Source organism: Thalassophryne amazonica, chromosome 11, assembly GCF_902500255.1.
Source record: "Thalassophryne amazonica chromosome 11, fThaAma1.1, whole genome shotgun sequence".
Classification (NCBI taxonomy): domain Eukaryota; kingdom Metazoa; phylum Chordata; class Actinopteri; order Batrachoidiformes; family Batrachoididae; genus Thalassophryne; species Thalassophryne amazonica.
In genome coordinates, this window is record NC_047113.1 from 12501936 (window position 1) to 12524805 (window position 22870).

Consider the following 22870-nt stretch of genomic DNA (forward strand, 5'->3'; position numbering starts at 1 on the left):
GCAGTCTAGCTTCAAATTCAGTCTTAGTTGAGCAGTTCATGCATCACCGCAGTGACAAATAACTGTTTGTTCCACTAAACACGGCAGAGAAAATTTAATCCTAATAAGTGAGTGATTAGAGACCACCGACGCAAGAGGCATGATGTCAATATTCGTGAGACGACATGCGAGAACCAAATCCAGGGTATTTCCACTAATGTGCATTGAATCATGAATGCACTGCTGAAATCCTAATGCATTCACAATTTCCACAAATAATTTGCAGAAGAGATCAGAAGGCTTATTTATATAAATGTTCAGGTCACCAATAATCAGAATTAGGGCTGATACGATTAGTCGAGGAACTCGAATAATTCGATTGAAAAAAATGTTCGAGGCAAATTCTGTGCCTCAAAGCTTCGTTTAACGTTGTAGTACATATGCCAGGCCTGTGTGTGGCACTGCAACGTCCGTAGGAAAAAAAAAAAAACAGAAGACTGGAGCATAACAGCTAATCAAATTAGCAACGATAACTACCGCTTTCCAACGTGACAGAGAGTAAAATAAAGCCTTTTAAGAGAAAGATGGTCCACACTGATGATCTGAAATAGACTTACTGTGCATTTAAAGCGAAGCAGTGTGGTTGTCTATTTTTAAAAAACACACGGTCTGCTCTACGTGGGGAGGGACTTTTGACCCGGTGGCCGGCTGCTGTCTCTCTCTGCCCAGTGTGAGGGGCTGTCAGACCAGGCGAGTCACAGCTCTGTCCCTGGCTACACTGACAAAAAAGCAGAAGTCCTCTATTCTGTGTTTCCCCTCATACTCACACTGAGTGTTTGACTTTTTAATTTTTGCTTTTTTGGGCAACACACAACACTTTACAAACACGGTAACTTAAATAAAATAATAATAAAAAAAAAATCTGACTGCGAGGTTTGCATGTTCAACCTCCAGCTGAAATGCATCTGCTGAATTGCAGAGAAAGAGGAATAAAAAAAAAATAAAATAAAAAAAATCACGCAGGGATCCAGTCCATCAACCTTTATAAAAAGAAAAACTTAAAAATGGTTACATTTTACAAGTTGGAGAAAACCAAACAAAGCCACATCCCACTGCCATTTCAGCAAAATGTCAACACTTTGGAGCAGTGACATTGTGCCACTGCTTAGCGATAGCCCTGGAATATTGATATTGTTTAAAAACACAGAAGTACTTTTTATGCGATTACTCGATTAATTGCCAGAATAATCGATGGAATGCTCGACTGCTAAAATAATCGATAGCTGCACCCCTAATCAGAATGTTATCTGCACTCGTCAACAAGTTAGAGATGAAAGCAACAAATTCATCTAAGTTTAAATTTCAGTTTAAATTTCCGCATGATCGATTTAAGTTATAAGGCTAGGTGTTGAGTGTTTGCTATAGGTGGCCAACCACTAGCTTGTTGGCCGGACGTTAGGCAGTGCCAAGTTTGTGACATCAAGAACCACCCCATTAGAACGTCAAACAAGCTCTTCAAAAAAACAAAACAAAAAAAAAAACCTGAGTGATGTCAGGGAGGCATTTGTTTGTTATTTTTACAGTTTCTAATTTAAGCAAAACTGTAGATGGAAGCGATACTGAAATGTCACCTGGAGTACTGCAGCTACCACGGCCATTCTAGACAGTACTCGTCATCCCACCAGCAGCCCACAGTATGTTTCAGAGACAGTCCAGAAGTGGCTCTCTGCTCAGCAGTGAAAATGCGTCTATTTTTGATAGGAAAGTCAAGTTTCACAGAGTAGATGGACCATGTGTGGATTACAAACTGTATTTCACTTGAAGATCAGAGCACATTGAAGTAAGAAATAACTTATCCACTTACACTACACTCAAGAGCCAGATGGAAGTGTTTGTTTCCAAGATTATTTGGGTTGTAGTTCAGGTTGAAGTTGGGACGTGAGTTTGTGGTGATGAGTTACATCGTCTTGGCACTGGGTTGCTTCCATGTGGCATCGTCACGACGCAAGTCGAAGTGGGCCCGGTGTGAAAGTGGCTTTACTTGCCGCAGGCATCCTTATAGTTGCACCTAGTTTGTGCCTAGTAGAATTAAGTAGGGGTCGACAGATTATCTGGAGCGCACAGCTGAAAGGAGTCTCTCTCTTCGTCTAAGTAAAAGAAAAACTTCACCAAAATTGTTCATTAAATAATCCACAGTTCCTCCTGTGTCCGTAGCTGCAGTTACATTCAGAAATTAAAAGTTTATTTTCAGGGATGAAAGTGGTGAAAAACAAAAAAAGCTGAGACCCAAAGTCTCCCCCCAACCCCAGAAAATTTTTGAATTCTAGAAGGTCTGACATGCAATTTGGGGCTTTCCAGACAATAAACTGCAGTGAGTGCAGCACTCATTTTGGTGAAAAACAAAACTTGAACTTGGGGGGGGGGAATTGGAAGAGTTAATGAAAATAAATTTCTTGGGGCAATTACACATGAAAAAAAAAAAAAACACATCAAATATATGCAAACCAAATTATCAAGAAGCATTTCAGTGTTAAAGCAAAACATGTTCTAGATCACAAATCACTCTGCATCCTATACTGTTCCATTGTCTTACCAGATTTCACCTACTGTGTAGAGATCTGGGACAATAACTACATGAGTTCAATACAATCACTCACTATTCTTAAAAAAAAAAGAGGGGGGGCAAAACAGGTTATTCATAATGTTGCTATCAAGACCATACCCACTCACTCTTGTTAAAGTCAAAAATATTAAAGTCACAGCACAAATCTTGTACAAAGCAAAAATAAATAAATAAATAACATTTTACAAAAGGGAAAAAAAATTATACAGAAATTGTTCAGTGCTCAAAAGGAGGGATATCAATTAAGGGGGAAAAACTACTTTAAAATTAATAAAATCTGTAAAAACAGGTAAAGATTCTGCATTTCATTACGTGGGGTGAGACTGGAACAGTATGGGTGAGGAGTTAAAGCAGCGTCCAAACATTCAACAGTTTAAAACAAAATGTATAAAAAATGTTTTCACAGGATACAGGGATGAAGTGTAAGTCACTAGGTGTTCACAGGAAACTGTTATTTATTTCTATATTTATTTAAGTTCGTTGTTAGTTTGTTTTATCTTTTCTGTTGTGTTTTGTTTTATCAGTATTTTTTTTTGTCTTTGTCTTTTCTAAAATTTAAAAAATGGTGCAATTTGGTGCATTCAGAGAGCACTTTGGTCGGGTTTTCTTGGTTACAAACAGCGGTATTTGACTTATACTGGAACAAAATATGGCTCAAGTCTTGATTTCATTAAAATTTATTTACTATGTTGTATGTGTCTGTAATAAGATTCCACAAATGGACTGTCTGCATTAACTGACTTCAATTGTATTCATTCAACATTTATCAAATTCTCAGTGCGTCTTATAAAACAAATCAATAATTACACCCTTTCTGCTTTTAGTAAATAATACATTTAAAGACAACTATTGTCAGTGAAAAGTCTTTAGCCACTTGTAAGTACTGTAACTTAAAACTGATTGTAAGTCCCTTCGGCTGCTTCCTTGTTTGCACTCGGGGTCGCCACAGCAAATCCAAGGTGGATCTGCATGTTGAATTGGCACAGGTTTTACGCCGGATGCCTTTCCTCATGCAACTCCACATTACATGGAGAAATATGGCAGGGGTGGGATTTAAACCCAGAGCCTTCTGAACTGAAACCAAGCACATTAACCACTTGGCCACCACCCCTGTACACTGTAATTTAAAACTGATGCAATAGTTAAAAAAACCTAAATTAAAAAAGACCATTATCACATCAATACCACATAAATGCCAAATTCCACCACCAGACCAACTGAATTTTAAATAAGTGTTGCAAAATACCATCCACAGAATGCAGCGCTTTCAAATTCCACCAGTTGTAATATAAATAAAAATCAGAACCAATGAATATACCTGTAAAGTATTTAGCATGGTGCTTTAATTTTTTTCCTCTAAATATTTTATTTTACGAAATATATCTAGTCATTTTTGAATGGTTTATCTTTTAAAGAGTAAAAACTGAAGGAATTTAATTGTAAGGTCTGAAAGAAGTTTAGTAGGAAGTATTTTAGCCATAAGGTCAGGTGAGAGGGAGAAGTGTTGGCTTTTAAATACTTCAAAGAGACTCATGGAGAGGATTTAGTACTGCTATAACAGACTGATGCAGCAGGTGGCAGCGGTGTAACTATAAGGATGCCCGCAGCGAGTAAAGCCACTTTCACACCGGGCCCACTTCGACTTGCGTCGTGACGATGCCACGTGGAAGCAACCCAGTGCCAAGACGATGTAACTCAACACCACAACAGCGCAAGCAAGGATGAAGTGAATCAGACGCCAAAAATTAAACATGTTTAATTTTTTTCTGCGTCGAGCACAGGACACAGAAATTAAGTTGTTTCAGTGCAAGTCAGAGCAACGCAATGGTACTCAATGTGACTGGAAGCCACACCCTCACAACACAACGTTGCCCACCACCAATTTATGATACCTGCTGTGTTCCATTCATACGTACACGTTCAAAAAGAGCACAGAGAGAGAAAAAAATGCTGATTGCAGCCTGACTGCTGCTGCAACTACTCGCTCTTAAATTCTCTCACAAATTTGTTTAAATAAAGTCCATAAAAGTCCTGCTCACAGACTGATTGCCAGAGACAGGACATGTCCACATCCAGTAAAAGGTCTAGACATCTCCAGTCCACTCACGGATGATTCATTTGCGTGCGCAGATGTGAGCAATTAAAAGAAAGAAAAAACAATAATAAACACTCTGGCTGCAGGCAGCTCCTCACTCTCGCTCAAACTCTCTCATAATTGTGTTAAATAAAGGACAAAGGTCCTGCTCACAGACTGATTGCCAGAGTCAGGACATGTCCACATCATGCAGAACTCCAGACATCTCCACACAAACAGTTTGTTTGCGCGCGCCCATGCACGCACGCAGCTCGCGAACAAAGGAAGAAAGATAAACTGTAACAGAACTCAGAGTGCAGCCCTGCACAAGAACAAATATAAACTAGAAGAGGCATCAGAGTGCACAGACTGGCTGCAGCCAAACTGTGCACTCTGAATCCTCTGTGCAGAGGACCTGCAGCGAGACTGTGAGTCCTCACCTCCTCTCTCCCCCCCCTGCTGCATGCACCTGACGCAGACATTCCTGCGTTGTCATGACGCCACACAAAGCAGGCCTGGTGTGAAAGGGGCTTAAACACTGTAGAAGAGGGGTATGTTTAGAGAAGCGCATTTAAAATAAAGCTATATATATATACATATATATATATATACATATATATATAGATAGATAGCTTTATTTTAACAGTAGATTCAGCAGATTCACACAAATCCAACAAGACCAAACATTCATGATATGCACACTCTTAAGGCTATGAAATTGGGCTAATAGTAAAAAAAAAAAAGTAGAAAAGGGGGTGTTGATAAAAATGTCTGGTCAGAGCTAAGCGTATGCACATTGTTTCACTAAATGTTATTAAATGGTTTTAAACTCCTAATATATTTTTAAGATGTTGTAGTTATTATCATAATATAGGTGTAATCCTCATTGCTGTTCTGGCTGTTCCACAAAATTCAAACAAGTGGAGTGCCGAGTAATATGAAGGTTAGGTTGTTTTCTCTCTCTCTATTCAAGAGCGTGGTCTTTCAGTTTGAGAGCATGATTTATTAAATATAGCAGAGTATTGTGTGTGTAGGTGGTGCTATTTTGTGGTCAGAGATGATAATGCAATATTTTTCATCTAATAGTTGTTTCAAAATGTAAGTCACAGGACCAGTAGCACAAAGCGCATTAAAAAAAACAAAATAACAATGTGACTTATCCTCCTGAAAATACAGTAATTTAAAGTAACATCTCACATTCATTTACAGAAGTATTCACCTTTAGATTGGCCCCAAGAATTTTTTCAGTAAAGCTCCTGGGTGTGAAATTTTCATGTTTACATGGATATCTTCTGAGATCTTTGGTTTCCTCTCACCATTAAAACATGCACCTTACATTCAAAGTCCCAACCGGGTTGCTTGTGGAATAAACATTCAAGTTGTTGGAAAACCATTTTTCTAGAGCTGGCTGGTAAACTTTATATAAAGTACACAGTATTTTCCTTACAGTATTTTGACTACATGTAAAGAAATAAATTGAATAAATGATATTTACAAAAGATACATTTATGATGAGGATTAATAGGGGTGATATGGTACTACGAGGTCCCTAAGATAAGATGGGACCTGATTATTCAAAACCTTATAAGTAAGAAGAAGAATTTTAAATTCTATTCTAGAATTAACAGGAAGCCAATGAAGAGAGGCCAATATGGGTGAGATATGCTCTCTCCTTCTAGTCCCCGTCAGTACTCTAGCTGCAGCATTTTGAATTAACTGAAGGCTTTTTAGGGAACTTTTAGGACAACCTGATAATAATGAATTACAGTAGTCCAGCCTAGAGGAAATAAATGCATGAATTAGTTTTTCAGCATCACTCTGAGACAAGACCTTTCTGATTTTAGAGATATTGCATAAATGCAAAAAAGCAGTCCTACATATTTGTTTAATATGCGCTTTGAATGACATATCCTGATCAAAAATGACTCCAAGATTTCTCACAGTATTACTAGAGGTCAGGGTAATGCCATCCAGAGTAAGGATCTGGTTAGACACCATGTTTCTAAGATTTGTGGGGCCAAGTACAATAACTTCAGTTTTATCTGAGTTTAAAAGCAGGAAATTAGAGGTCATCCATGTCTTTATGTCTGTAAGACAATCCTGCAGTTTAGCTAATTGGTGTGTGTCCTCTGGCTTCATGGATAGATAAAGCTGGGTATCATCTGCGTAACAATGAAAATTTAAGCAATACCGTCTAATAATACTGCCTAAGGGAAGCATGTATAAAGTGAATAAAATTGGTCCTAGCACAGAACCTTGTGGAACTCCATAATTAACTTTAGTCTGTGAAGAAGATTCCCCATTTACATGAACAAATTGTAATCTATTAGACAAATATGATTCGAACCACTGCAGCGCAGTGCCTTTAATACCTATGGCATGCTCTAATCTCTGTAATAAAATTTTATGGTCAACAGTATCAAAAGCAGCACTGAGGTCTAACAGAACAAGCACAGAGATGAGTCCACTGTCCGAGGCCATAAGAAGATCATTTGTAACCTTCACTAATGCTGTTTCTGTACTATGATGAATTCTAAAACCTGACTGAAACTCTTCAAATAGACCATTCCTCTGCAGATGATCAGTTAGTTGTTTTACAACTACCCTTTCAAGAATTTTTGAGAGAAAAGGAAGGTTGGAGATTGGCCTATAATTAGCTAAGATAGCTGGGTCAAGTGATGGCTTTTTAAGTAATGGTTTAATTACTGCCACCTTAAAAGCCTGTGGTACATAGCCAACTAACAAAGATAGATTGATCATATTTAAGATCGAAGCATTAAATAATGGTAGGGCTTCCTTGAGCAGCCTGGTAGGAATGGGGTCTAATAAACATGTTGATGGTTTGGATGAAGTAACTAATGAAAATAACTCAGACAGAACAATCGGAGAGAAAGAGTCTAACCAAATACCGGCATCACTGAAAGCAGCCAAAGATAACGATACGTCTTTGGGATGGTTATGAGTAATTTTTTCTCTAATAGTTAAAATTTTGTTAGCAAAGAAAGTCATGAAGTCATTACTAGTTAAAGTTAATGGAATACTCAGCTCAATAGAGCTCTGACTCTTTGTCAGCCTGGCTACAGTGCTGAAAAGAAACCTGGGGTTGTTCTTATTTTCTTCAATTAGTGATGAGTAGAAAGATGTCCTAGCTTTACGGAGGGCTTTTTTATAGAGCAACAGACTTTTTTTCCAGGCTAAGTGAAGATCTTCTAAATTAGTGAGACGCCATTTCCTCTCCAACTTACGGGTTATCTGCTTTAAGCTACGAGTTTGTGAGTTATACCACAGAGTCAGACACTTCTGATTTAAAGCTCTCTTTTTCAGAGGAGCTACAGCATCCAAAGTTGTCTTCAATGAGGATGTAAAACTATTGACGAGATACTCTATCTCACTTACAGAGTTTAGGTAGCTACTCTGCACTGTGTTGGTATATGGCATTAGAGAACATAAAGAAGGAATCATATCCTTAAACCTGGTTACAGCGCTTTCTGAAATTCAAAAAGATTTAGACAGGTGGACAATTTTACCTCTTTCCCTCTTCGGGAGGATTGAAACAATTAGAATGAATATTGTTCCCAGGCTGTTATATTTATTTTCATCTATCCCTATCTGGATCCCAGAAACCGAATTTAATAAAATGCAAAAAATGATTTTTACATTTATATGGCAAAAAAGAAAGGCTAGAATCAAATTCTCTTTACTGTCCAGCAGTAAAGCTTGTGGAGGTCTTAATTTACCAAATTTGAAGTTATACCACTGGGCAGCACAACTAAATGGAGCAATGGAATGGTTAAAACAAAACAAAGAAACGCAATGGCTGACATTAGAACAAAGTTATTGTCCCAAAATCCCATTACAATCTTTAATATTCTGCTCAAATGAGATATGGAACAAATTTAAAATCTCAAATAATTACATGAAGTGCACTCACAGAGTTCTAAATACTGTTAGGAAAAAGATTAAAGCCCCCCAGTCAATATCCAGAGCCATGAAAATTACAGATATTTTAGATTTCATACCAGGGCAACAAGATCAGAGGTTCAAAAACTGGGAAAATAAGAATTTAATTTTCATTAATGATTTATTTAAAGGGGAGATACTAGGATCATTTAGTCAATGCCAGGAAAAATATGGCTTAACATCAATAGATTTTTATAGATTCCAGCAATTGAGAAGTTATTTAATGTCCCATAAAGAATGGTCTCTTCTTAATAAACAACCTACACATTTGGAAATGCTATTCATTAATACACTCAAGCATAAACAATATGATAAAATGATATCAAATCTATACAAAAGTCTACAAAGAAATATGTCGGAGAACTCTTTAGAGATAAAAGGAAAGTGGGAATTGGAAATGAACATAATTGAAGATCAAGAATGGGAACAAATTTGTGAAGGTGGACACAAACTGACAAATAGCCCAACATGGAAAGAGTTTATGGAAAATAAACACGATATTTTAAGACACCTGCTACCACTTACAAATTTAATAAATCAAAAACAAACTTATGCTGGAGAAACTGTGGACAAATTGGCGATCACACTTATATTTTCTGGGATTGTCCAAAACAAAATATTTTGGGAGGGAATCAAGGAATTAATTTCAAATATTTTACAAATTTATATTGACTGGAACCCCCTTGTTTTTGTTTTTGGATTGCTCCCGGGGGACTTACTAGCTAAAGAAAAACTGTATATTTTCAAGATAATGATACTGGTGGCTAAGAAAATGATAACTATATTTTGGTATAAACCTGATCCACCTACAACAAATCATTGGAAAGATAGGATGTTGGACATTTACAAAATGGAGAAAATAACAGCAGGATTAAATCTCACTATGGACCTATTTAGAAAGAGATGGAAACCACTGATAACATACTATGACTGGATATAAATACAGATTGTGAGGTGGAGTAGAGCAGAAAAAGAAGGAAATGTATATATTCTTTCCAACACTATAAATACTATACATTAGATACCAAAAGTAACAATTTGAAATGTACAAATTTGCCAAGGTTTTCTCTGTTCTGATTCTTGTTCGTTTTCTCTTTTTTTTTTTCCCCCGTGTGTGTGTGAGCTCTGTTCTGTGTTATATAAGTGAACATTATACGGTGTAAAGCTTTAAACGAAGTTGAATAATAAACACTTGTTCCAAAAAAAAAAGGAATGGCACCAAACAAAAGTTCCAGCATCATCACCTTGCCCAATGCAGATTCGAGATTCATCACTGAATATGACTTTCATCCAGTCATCCACAGTCCACGATTGCTTTTCCTAAACCCATTGTAACCTTGTTTTTTCATGTTTAGGTGTTAATGATGGCTTTCGTTTAGCTTTTCTGTATGTAAATCCCATTTCCTTTAGGCGGTTTCTTACAGTTCGGTCACACAGGTTGACTCCAGTTTCCTCCCATTCGTTCATTTGTTTTGTTGTGCATTTTTGATTTTTGAGACATATTGCTTTAAGTTTTCTGTCTTGACGCTTTGATGTCTTCCTTGGTCTACCAGTATGTTTGCCTTTAACAACCTTCCCATATTGTTTGTATTTGGTCCAGAGTTTAGACACAGCTGACTGTGAACAACCAACATCTTTTGCAACATTGCGTGATGATTTGCCCTCTTTTAAGAGTTTGATAATCCTCTCCTTTGTTTCAACTGACATCTCTCGTGTTGGAGCCATGATTCATGTCAGTCCATTTGGTGCAACATCTCTTCAAGGTGTGATCACTTCTTTTTAGATGCAGACTAATGAGCAGATATGATTTGATGCAGGTGTTAGTTTTGGGGATGAAAATTTACAGGGTGATTCCATAATTTATTCCTCAGAATTAAATGAGTCCATATTTTTTCCCTCTGCTTGGTCTAAGTAACCGTTACTGACTGCCACAATTTGTTTTCCTGATTTCTTATAGTGTTTCTTAAAGCCAGAAAGTTGCCATTTGAAATGACTTTAGTTTTGCGTCATGTCTGTGATCTGCTTTTTTTCTACAAAATTAAACAACTGAATGAACATCCTCCGAGGACAGTGATTCCATAATTATTGCCAGGGGTTGTAGTAAAAAAAAAAGTAGAAAAGGGGGTGTTCACAATAATAGTAGCATCTGCTGTTGACGCTACAAACTCAAAGCTATTATGTTCAAACTGCTTTTTTTTTTTTAGCAATCCTGTGAATCACTAAAATAGTATTTAGTTGTATACCTGCAGTTTTTCATGATTTCTTCACATATGCGAGGCATTAATTTTGTTGGTTTGGAACCAAGATTTTGCTTTGTTACTAGTGTGCTTGGGGTCATTGTCTTGTTGAAACACCCATTTGAAGGGCATGTCCTCTTCAGCATAAGGCAACATGACCTCTTCAAGTATTTTGACATATCCAAACTGATCCATGATACCTGGTATGGGATATATATAGGCCCAACACCATAGTAGGAGAAACATGCCCATATCATGATGCTTGCACCACCATGCTTCACTGTCTTCACTGTGAACTGTGGCTTGAATTCAGAGTTTGGGGGTCGTCTCACAAACTGTCTGCAGCCCTTGGACCCAAAAAGAACAATTTTACTCTCATCAGTCCACAAAATATTCCTCCATTTCTCTTTAGGCCAGTTGATGTGTTCTTTGGCAAATTGCAACCTCTTCTGCACATGTCTTTTATTTAACAGAGGGACTCTGCGGGGGATTCTTGCAAATAAGAATTTATTTAAGGATGAAGCCAGCACCTGTTGAACATGCTTTTCTCTTTGAAAGCCTGAGGAAAATAGGACGTTCAAGACATTGTTCAGAAGAATCAATCAATCAATTTTATTTATATAGCGCCAAATCACAACAAACAGTTGCCCCAAGGCGCTTTATATTGTAAGGCAAGGCCATACAATAATTACGTAAAAACCCCAACGGTCAAAACGACCCCCTGTGAGCAAGCACTTGGCGACAGTGGAAAGGAAAAACTCCCTTTTAACAGGAAGAAACCTCCAGCAGAACCAGGCTCAGGGAGGGGCAGTCTTCTGCTGGGACTGGTTGGGGCTGAGGGAGAGAACCAGGAAAAACACATGCTGTGGAGTGGAGCAGAGATAATCACTAATGATTAAATGCAGAGTGGTGCATACAGAGCAAAAAGAGAAAGAAACACTCACTGCATCATGGGAACCCCCCCAGCAGTCTAAGTCTACAGCAGCATAACTAAGGGATGGTTCAGGGTCACCTGATCCAACCCTAACTATAAGCTTTAGCAAAAAGGAAAGTTTTAAGCCTAATCTTAAAAGTAGAGAGGGTGTCTGTCTCCCTGATCTGAATTGGGAGCTGGTTCCACAGGAGAGGAGCCTGAAAGCTGAAGGCTCTGCCTCCCATTCTACTCTTACAAACCCTAGGAACTACAAGTAAGCCTGCAGTCTGAGAGCGAAGCACTCTATTGGGGTGATATGGTACTATGAGGTCCCTAAGATAAGATGGGACCTGATTATTCAAAACCTTATAAGTAAGAAGAAGAATTTTAAATTCTATTCTAGAATTAACAGGAAGCCAATGAAGAGAGGCCAATATGGGTGAGATATGCTCTCTCCTAGTCCCTGTTAGCACTCTAGCTGCAGCATTTTGAATTAACTGAAGGCTTTTCAGGGAACTTTTAGGACAACCTGATAATAATGAATTACAATAGTCCAGCCTAGAGGAAATAAATGCATGAATTAGTTTTTCAGCATCACTCTGAGACAAGACCTTTCTAATTTTAGAGATATTGCGCAAATGCAAAAAAGCAGTCCTACATATTTGTTTAATATGCGCATTGAATGACATATCCTGATCAAAGATGACTCCAAGATTTCTCACAGTATTACTAGAGGTCAGGGTAATGCCATCCAGAGTAAGGATCTGGTTAGACACCATGTTTCTAAGATTTGTGGGGCCAAGTGCAATAACTTCAGTTTTATGTACCACATCATGTACCACAACTTGTGGTGTGTAACATGTCCCAGCAATCCCAGCAACTGCAGCATGTCTTCTACATCTGTCTTGTTGGCTCGCTTTCAAGCAGCAGAAGGCAGCTCACTTGACCGCCTACATTTTTAAATGTAATGTTCTGTGCCATCAGACCAACATAACCTAGCTGAACCGCTGCTGTCCTAGTGAGCACTTCAGGAAGCAGACTTTTTTTTTGGGGGGGGGGGGGGGGGGGGGGTATGGAAGCTTCACACTGACAGAGATTTAATTGACTGTGATTGGTAGGAAGCAGTATGACTTTCTCCTACCATCTGCTGTTTAATCTCTTCAGCTTCAGAAGAGCTGGCTGAGCCATGCTGATAGGAACACATCTGGGTTAATCTGAGCTCCAACAGTTTTCACGCAACATCATGGTTGGGTTATAATATATAAATCTAACAGAGAATGATTTTGTGTGTCAGCTGTTGCACGTATGAAGTAAAGTAGCTCAATGGCAGGGAAAGCGGGGGGGAATAAACAAACAAACAAAAAAACAAACAAACAAACAAACAAACAAACAAAAAAACAGAAAAACATTTTTTATTTGCATTTGTTGACTCTTGAATATGCTATACCTTCTGGCAGCTTCCTTTTGGCCACTGAAGTTCCAGCTGTAGCAGCAGGCTTGGTCTTCTTCGAGCGTACGGAGGAGCCTCTGCTGGAATAGCCACTCATTACTGACATCGTATCGTCATCGCCACCTGCCTGCAGAGAATTCCTGTAGGAGATGAGTGGGAGCCAGCAGTCCTCCCGCTGCAGCGCCATCTGGAATGTCATAAAGCGCTCCAGGTACATGTGACTGGGGACAAGTGAGAGACAAAATGAACAAACTCAGGCAGCCACACCAACCTCATGCATGAAACCAGGTGCACATTGCAAATGTAAAATAAGTTAAAATAAATAAATAAAATTTCACCCAACAGAAACACCAATTGCAACAGTTGTCACAAACATCTGTTGCATGGAGACACTAAAACCTCCCACCTGTCAGTTGTGCACCAGAAGAAGTAACAGTTTAAAAAAAAAAACTTACACAGTTCTTTTGTCTTGTCTCATAAGCTTTGAGGAGAATTCACAAAGAATGTCCAAGAATGCCAGGTTGAGGGGAGGGCCACCGTCTCCCTGAGGACTGGGCTCCTTAAATGCAAACTCAATACCGTCCCTAAAAGAGACAGGAACAAAACAGTGAGCAGGAAATGTTTTTGCAAAAATAATCCTGTGAAATAAAAATTCAGGGTATAAAGTATCAAATAATTGAGGTTCACATTATGGTAATTTGATGAATGAACTACAACAAACAGAAGTGGCATTTGTGGCCACCAGACCCAGGTTTTTGAAATAGACGAAACTGACCAACCAAACTAATTATTTCCCGGTACAGTACATCCAGAAAGTTTTCACATCGCTTCACTTTTTCCACATTTTGCTACATACGTGAAACTTCAAAACTACACACACATTAACAGAAAGAAAAAGAAATGTTTGCTTCAGCTACATTCATACAAAATCCTTTATTTAGTAAATCTAACAGGGGAGGTTATAGTCTAGTGGTTAAACATTGGGCTTGAGACCAGAGGATCCTTGGTTCAAATCCCAGCCTGACCGGAAAATCACCAAGGGCCCTTGGACAAGGTCCACAATCCCCTCTTTGCTCCCGGTGTGTAGTGAGCACCTTGTATGGCAGCATCCTCACATCGGGTGAATGTGTGCCATTATTGTAAAGTGCTTTGAGTGCCTGATGCAGATGGAAAAGTGTGATATAAATGCAATCCATTTACCATTTAAATCTATATCTCACAAAGACCAACCACATTCACTAGGTACTACCAAACAGTAAGAACGTTTACTGCTGCGAGGTTTATAACAGTTTACTGCCGCGAGGGTCTTTGTGAAAGCAATCATTTTCAATTTTGAAAGTGTCTGACCTTTACTTTGGAGACCAAACATTCAAAATAGTCGAAACTGACCGTCAACATTCTTGCTGTAGAATTCAGTCATAGATAGTCCAAACTACTGGAATCTTTATGATGACACAAATAATGTGGTATAGTTTTGAATATGATTGGAGCTTGTTAATTTTGACCCCCTGTGTATTCCTTCAACTGCCCTCTACCTGGCCGCCTAATGAATATTCAAGTGGCCGGTTGGTTTTTCAAAAGAGTAATGTCTATGCTACTTTCAATGAGAAGAGGCACCTCAGAATCCCTCTAACATATTCAAGCTTCTCGCCCTTTGACACAAGCAGGAGTGCCAACAATGCTCTACAGCAGCCACACTGACAAGACTGTTGCAGATGTGAGTGCAGGTTTTTTAATTTGTGTTTTAACTGCCTTATTAAGTGCAGGCATCAACTAATCATCTTAAAATCTCTTGAAAGATTAATAGTCTGACTGATTAATCTTTCAGCAACTAGTGATTTTATAATTACATTGAGCTGGTAAGAATTGCCCAACATCACCTTTATTACTGATGTAAAATGCTTAACTTGTGACTCCATATAAGTCACGAAGCATGGCTGTACAGGACACTTTAGGGTTTGGACATTTTAAGTCGACCTCGGTATTCCAAAATATGAACACATATAAAAAGAGTCAAACAACCTTCAAGAAGTAAACTAAAATCTGGCATTTCTGGAGGCAGAGCCAAAAACTGCAACTAGTGCAGTGAAACATGAACAAAGAAAAATCTCACTTGTGCAGCATCGCGATGGCATCTCTGGTCTTTACTTGGTCGAGACCAAATGTTAGAGAAAAACGACGGGCCAGCTCTTTGATTCCACAAAAGGCAGAGGAGGACCGGTCAAACCCATGACCCAGTTCAGACAGCATTTCATTGAACAGCTGTTGTGAAGAAAGGGTGTGAAGGGGAAAAAATTCAACATATCTGAATGGTTGGACTAATTTGAAGTCAGTGACCAAATAAATTATGTGAGCAAGAGTCTACACTCTGACCTGCTGTAGACTGAGGATGAGTGTCTTGGCACACTGAATCTTGTCGATCTGCCGGGTTTTACTCATAGTCTCCTTGATGATGTCACCATAGTCATTGTAATACTTTAATAAATGACAAGGGGAAAAAATTACTGCATCATCAAGTACTAGATCTCAGTGCATACACCTCTCTAATATTTAGCATTCTTACAACAGCAAGCCAGCAATGGGTTCATGTTCAGTTTTAATGGCAAAAGCACACCTTGCTGTCCAGCTCTGAAAACCTCAATGTAAAACTGATTTTAACACAATCAGTTGAAAACAGCAACAAGTAAAGACAAATTAAATCATATTAAAAAATAAATAAATCCTACCCTCATGTACTGTTTGAAGATATCAGCCCCGGTCTTCATTTCTACCACACAGTAGATGATCAGTTTGCAATAGGCAGCCAGCAGGTTTCTTCTCTTGTGCAGAGCTTCAATCTTTACTGCTTCATCATCCTGTTGACCATCTGAATTTGCAACACAGATTCAAGTTTGCACATTAAGAACCGGTCCCATCAAATAATGAAGGATGAATAAGGAGCCACGCAGCATGTTTTTTTTTTTTTTTGCTACGAGAGGAGGTATTCAACTATCATGGGAGAATAGTGGCTCTGAGAGGCTCTTAGAGGCAGTATATTCAGTTAAAAGGCTCATGTGAGTGTGGTGCTAATTTCAAAATGTTCAAAATTTAGCAACAGCGTGGAGCAGTTTGTATACGAGTTACTACGAGGACTAACGAGGATTATAGAGGCTATTTTTGGAGACGCTCAGCCCTCTTGCGCACACAATTCCACCTGCTTTGTGCACCAGACAATAATATAAAATAATTATTTTGTAGCAGATTAATCATTTCAGTCAAACCTTGAATGTTGAAAACACCTCTAATCACTTCTGGAATCACAGAAGACTGTTTCATCTGGACTTTTTTCTCTCTCTCTGCTGCTCCATGAGGAGCTTATTTTGGAGCAGCTTACTATTTGTAAGTAATTCCCTTCGGCTGCTCCCTTGTTTTTGCACTCGGGGTCATCACAGCAAATCCAAGGTGGATCTGCATGTTGATTTGGCACAGGTTGTACGCTGGATGCCCTTCCTGACGCAACTCCACATTACATGGAGAAATGTGGCAGGGGTGGGATTTGAACCCGGAACCTTCTGCACTGAAACCAAGCGCATTAACCACTTGGCCACCACCCCTGCTTAAAGGTAACTATTTGTAATGTTTTTATAACTTGGTAAAACAGTTGCACATTCATTCCTAGCTGTAGAAGTATGTTTATAATAGATTTAACAACTTGTTAAAGGATCAGATGAGCACTGACTGGCACCCAAGATGAGCATTTACAAAAAACAGCAGCTCACAAAAGAGTGATTTTGCAGTCAATAATGGACGAACACAAAGTTAAAAGTTGGATCACAGTGTCAAGGTGGCTGTGTTTAAATCTGCAGAAGAAGTAATGCCAGTGAAGCCATGAGAAGGAGTGCAGAGCTGTCCAGGAATGCAGAATGAGTGCAAGCAAAAGAGCGATTTTGCAGATATAACACAAAGTTAAAAAGCTGGATCACGGTGACTGCAAACCACGAAATAAATAAATAATTTTTTTTTTTTTGGAAGTGATCCACAGTGGCGGCAGCGGGTGTATATAATTAAAGCGGCCACCTCATTATGGTGTCTTTTTTGTCACAGAGAGCTGGGTGACTGTACAGAAATGCCGCAATTGACATTGGAACACAGGTGAAAGTGTCAAGCCAAAGTAGTTATCCCTGTCAGAATTTGTATCCCCTGGTGCACAAGCATGCACTTACTGAGTGAAGCATCTTTTCTGTAATGCGTTTAAAAAAAAACGTGACAAGATCTTGAATGGATACTGTGATTTGAAAACCCACACTTTAAAGGGACAACCCAGGCCTAAATGTGCACCAATGTCACTTTAACATGGTGCCACATGGATCATATGTGGCTTGACGTGGATCACAGGCGGCAACATGAGCCACTCGAGGCGGGAGGGGGCTTAAATGACAGGTTGGTCGTGGCTCACTAGAGGCTGATACCTGGCACACGCGAGGTACAGAGAGGCACATAGAGGTGCCTTAGCAGTGGATACGTGGTGGCTTAAAACGTGGACCATTCTTCAAATAATCACTGACACACCCATGTGTGGCTCATTATTCATGGTGTATTATTCCGTGGAGCCGAGGTGTTAAAGTAACAATTTTCTTTATAATGGTTGAATTTCAAACACTGTCCTTTTACTGCAAATTTATACCTGTGCTATTTATGTCATCATCCTGGTCTACGAAGACATGGTTCAAGATGAAAGCAAGTAGTTCAGACTGTAATGACTCCTCTGGAGAATAGACCAGGGGCTCCATGTGTTCCCTGCCACTGGACACCATCTGGTGGCTGAAGATGAGCAGAAGATCACACAGGATGGTGAATGCCTGTTGGAAGAATCAAAAAAGAAAGACAACCTCAATTAGCAATAACAGGACTATGTGGGTTCAGAAAATGAACGAATGAATAATTTTATGCAAGTGAAAATGCAATTACACACTTACACATTGTAATGAACTCTTAATTCTTAAGAATATTCATACAGAAGTGGAATGTGGGGCAGCACAGTGGCTTAGCGGTTAGCACTGGTGCCTCACAGCGAGAAGGTCCGAGGTTCACTTTGACTTGGTCCTTTCTGTGTTGAGTTTGCGTGGGTTCCCTCCAGGTGCTCCGGCTTGCTCCCACTTCCAACGATAGGCAGGTATGGTGATTTGGAATCTTTAAATTGACCTTACGCATGAATGTGTTTGTCTGCCTATATGCTATCCTGAAAGCTAAAAATATGAAATGCGTAAGGTAGGTGGGTAGGTTCTTTTTGATTTCTGAGTGTTTATTGGTTTGTTCCACTCAGAATCCCAGACTGTCACATACATCGCAATACCATGGGACATTCTCCGGCAATTGTACTTTGAGCAAGTGGATGAACAATATGGCTGGCACGTCTGTGGACCCCAGGAGGTTAACTGGAATAAATTAATCCACAAAAAGACATCATGCTTCCACTCAAGGACATTCAGAGTTGTCCTGAAGCAACCCCTTTGATATCTTGGCTGTGTGCTTAGGGTCACTGCCCTGCTGAAGGATGAACCGTCACCCAGTCCAGTGGCCCAGCCAGAGCACAGACCTGAACATCTCTGGAGAGATCTGAAAATGGCTGTGTACTGATGCTCCCCATCCAAGCTTGCGGCATATATATATATATATATATATATATATATATATATATATATATATATATATATATATATATATATATATATATATATATATATATATATATATATATATATATATATATATATATATACACACACACACACAAACTTTATAAATTTTATACATCCTCTGATTAAACAAAATTTACATAAACAATACAAATGTCGGGGTGGTGGCCAAGTGGTTAATGCGCTTGGTTTCAGTTCAGAAGGTTCCGGGTTCAAATCCCACCCCTGCCACATTTCTCCATCTAATGTGGAGTTGCGTCAGGAAGGGCATCCGGCGTAAATCCTGTGCCAATTCAACATGCAGATCCACCTTGGATTTGCTGTTGCGACCCCGAGTGCAAACAAGGGAGCAGCTGAAGGGACTTACTACATAAACAATACAATATATTTCAAGCTTCAAATTAATTTCAGAAACACAAGTTAGCTCCTTATTTGCACTTTTGTGGTGTTGCTTGGGGAGGGATACTGTGGACAGGCACCACATCACAGAAAAAGTAATGCCACTGGATTGAACCAGAATGACTGGCTCCTTCCACATGTAAGCAACTGAACAAGTGATCTTTTAACTCAAAAAAACTGCTACATCAGAGGCCATGTGCATTTTTTAAGTATAGTGTCCACGATACCTGTTCTTTAACGGCAGTGTTGATATTAGTGAGGTAGCGTTGACACATCATACAGAATGCCCTCATCTGCTTTCTCAAGGTGACCAGATCCTCCTAAGTAAGGGAAAAAAGAAAAAAAAAAAAAAAATTGAATACCATACTTTCAGTCACAGCTTGGTCTCACCCATTCAAATTAAAAGGAAAGATCAGGATAGTGAGCTTGTGCTATGCCACATTATTGTGAATGAGTTTATTCAGATATAGCATTAGGAAACGTTGAGGGACAGAAAGAGAAGCACAAACTGTTTTATTCATTTCAGCATCCCTATGTGACAACTTGGTTTCCCTAATGTGGCTTCCAAATGAGTTTGTACCAGACAAATACAGTAAGGGTATGGGTGGAATTCTTCTCCCATCTGTGGACCTCAGTTTGGAGCTCTGTTTCCCCTGTTTAACTTTAGCAACAGAGTGGATGTTATTTCAGTGCATGTACAGCGTGCAGGCTTTACTGTCTGAATACAATATGGTTCTCAGTTGACAGACAAAGACACGTGGACCAGGCAAAAAGCTATATGATGACTAGACATGCATGGGCCAACAACCGGTTTCACGGTATACCGTGGTATGAAAAAGCCGCGGTATAAAAACCACTAAAATTTTCTGTTATACCTTCCCTACGGTATGAGCGGGTTATGAGAATTCTTGACAGGCAGAGCGGAGGCGGCTGCTGCCGCCCTTCCCCCTGGCGCACACCTCTGTCTCTGTTTACAAACAGGCAGCTAACGTTAGCTAGCCCTGCATCATGGCTGAAGGAGGAGGAACCTGCACTGAACTTTTCCCTACGTCTAAAAGAACCAAGTTGGCTTTTTTGTTTTATTTTCCCGCGGAATAGCCCTTCAAAACCAAAAACGGTGGCAACAAAGCACCATAGCTATGGCCTGTGCCAGACACGGGGTGATTCAAGATACCTGCAAAGGATTACATGGAAGGAGTAAACTTTATCCCATCTTTGAAACCACTGAGAAGTGGTGGACTCGAGTCGTGCTTGTGGTCGACCAAATTTCTCCCACAAACATGTCAAGAAGGACAAATACATCTATTCCAAGCACTTTGTTGGTGAAGCCGGGCCAAGTATTGGGCCAGCTTAGTACCAGACGTTATTCCAGCCACGTTTCTTCCTAAACAAGTCAGTCATGTTTCCCCACAGGGGAGATGCTACATGTCTAAAAGAGAGACAATCATTTTGGTATTTTCTCTAAATTTATCAGTGATATAGCGCTTGTAGCGGTAGACATCGTGTCAATTAGTGCACCTGAATCATGCACGCTTCATATGCAAATAGCCATAATGTTATTAAAGCACATTTTAAAGCTATACATAATACCGTGAAACCGCGGTCCTTTTGCCCACGGTTATTATACCGTCCAAATCTCATACCGGCCCATGCCTAATGATGACACTGTTCATCTGTGTTTAGGTATGAAGCCGGTTGTACGTCACACAATAACCAAAGTCAAAGTAATTGACAGTGTAAACCCAACTCCCCATACCAATTAAGCAGCCTCCAAAGAAATAACAAATGACAGATGTTTTAAAAGCAGCAGATATGCAACCGCCCTGTTGAGAATAGTTACCAACTTATCCCCTTGTTTATTTAAATTTACAAAAAAAAAAAAAAAAAAAAAAAGTTGTTTTGTACCAAAAATGTAATGAACAGTGACCTCAAAACCACATCACATGTGGAACTATATTTATGTCCCATTACTATTACATTTATGTACCATTACTACTGCTCGTCTTGAATGTGACATCTTTTAGAACTTGTTTGCATAACATAACACAATGTAGACATACACGTGTGACATTTCTGATGTGAGATGCAGAAAGCAATTTTTGAAAAAGCTGCTCTGCTGCTAAATAATAATAAATAAAAATATATTTGTCACTTAACGCAAGAATATAGCAGCAGCTAAACATCATGTTAAATATGAAATCCAACATTCTGTGCACCAGAGGGCTGACACCCTGTTTGTAGCTAACAAAAAACAGCACACAGTTCTTAGAGTTACTGATACTTTTTATTTAGATCTCAGAGTTCAATTTCCTTGATTTGCAGGAGTGAATTTGAACCCTTTAATCCTCATCATAAATTTATCTTTTGTAAATATCATTTATTGAATTTATTTATTTACACGTAGTCAAAATCCGTACTGTAAGGAAAACGCATAATTGTGTACTTTATATACGTTTATACCAGCCAGGTTGGGACTTTGAACGTAAGGTGCATGTTTTAATGGTGAGAGGAAACCAAAGATCTCAGAAGAAATCCATGTAAACATGAAAATTTCACACCCAGGAGCTTTACTGACAAAATTCTTAGAGCCAATCTAAAGGTGAATACTTCTGTAAATGAATGTAAGATGTTACTTTAAATTACCGTATTTTCAGGAGGATAAGTCACATTGTTTGTTTTTTTTAATGCGCTTTGGGCTACTGGTCCTGTGACTTACATTTTGAAACAACTATTAGATGAAAAATATTGCATTATCATCTCTGACCACAAAATAGCACCACCTACACACACAACACTCTGCTATATTTAATAAATGATGCTCTCAAACTGAAAGACCACGCTCTTGAATAGAGAGAGAGAGAGAGAGAGAGAGAGAAAACAACCTAACCTTCATATTACTCGGCACTCCATTTGTTTGAATTTTGTGGAACAGCCAGAACAGCAATGAGGATGACACCTATATTATGATAATAACTACAACATCTTAAAAATGTATTAGAGTTTATAACCATTTAATAACATTTAGTGAAAATGTGTATACGGTTAGCTCTGACCAGGCATTTTCATCTGTTCAGTGTTGATAACAAGCAGCTTAGTCCAGTTGTTTTTGCCTCTTACAATAACATTTATTAGCTTCTTTGGTTCTGCTCACAAACTTTGGTATCTATATATGGTTAAGAAAGTGTGTGTGTGTGTGTTGGGGAGACAACTGAACAGTTGCCCTGTAACCCACACAATACATGTATGCAAAAGAATTCACCTTTCTGGAGCTGCCCTCAGACAACTTGGCCAGGTGCCACAGGATGACATAGTGAGTACACTGGAGTGAGTGGATCACTATCTGCTCATACAAAAACAAACAGGTGAATGAGCGTGGATGCAAAAAAAAAAAAAAAAAAAAAAGACAAATAAAACTTAAGTGACAAATCATTGAGTGTTTGTGTTCACATGCGTGTATGCAATTCACAACCTGCTCGGGCATGTCTCCATTCTCTATACCCGTGTTAAGCAACTTGAAGTTGCTGGTGAAGAGGTCCCACTGAGAAAGGTCATGTGCACTA

At 39.0% G+C, this 22870-nt stretch overlaps 1 protein-coding gene across 2 annotated transcripts in view; it reads right to left on the bottom strand.

Annotated features, from left to right (window-relative positions):
* stag2b (stromal antigen 2b) overlaps positions 1 to 22870 on the bottom strand; it is a 93939-nt gene that overhangs the window by 15537 nt on the left and 55532 nt on the right. For both annotated transcript variants that reach the window (XM_034180917.1, XM_034180918.1), the window contains exons 21-29: positions 22780 to 22867; positions 22570 to 22650; positions 19538 to 19630; positions 17900 to 18074; positions 15963 to 16102; positions 15610 to 15711; positions 15350 to 15498; positions 13692 to 13820; positions 13234 to 13457 (exon numbers count right to left, since the gene is read on the bottom strand). In XM_034180917.1, coding sequence (XP_034036808.1) covers positions 13234 to 13457; positions 13692 to 13820; positions 15350 to 15498; positions 15610 to 15711; positions 15963 to 16102; positions 17900 to 18074; positions 19538 to 19630; positions 22570 to 22650; positions 22780 to 22867 — 1181 coding nt within the window. The remainder of the gene's footprint in view (positions 1 to 13233; positions 13458 to 13691; positions 13821 to 15349; positions 15499 to 15609; positions 15712 to 15962; positions 16103 to 17899; positions 18075 to 19537; positions 19631 to 22569; positions 22651 to 22779; positions 22868 to 22870) is intronic.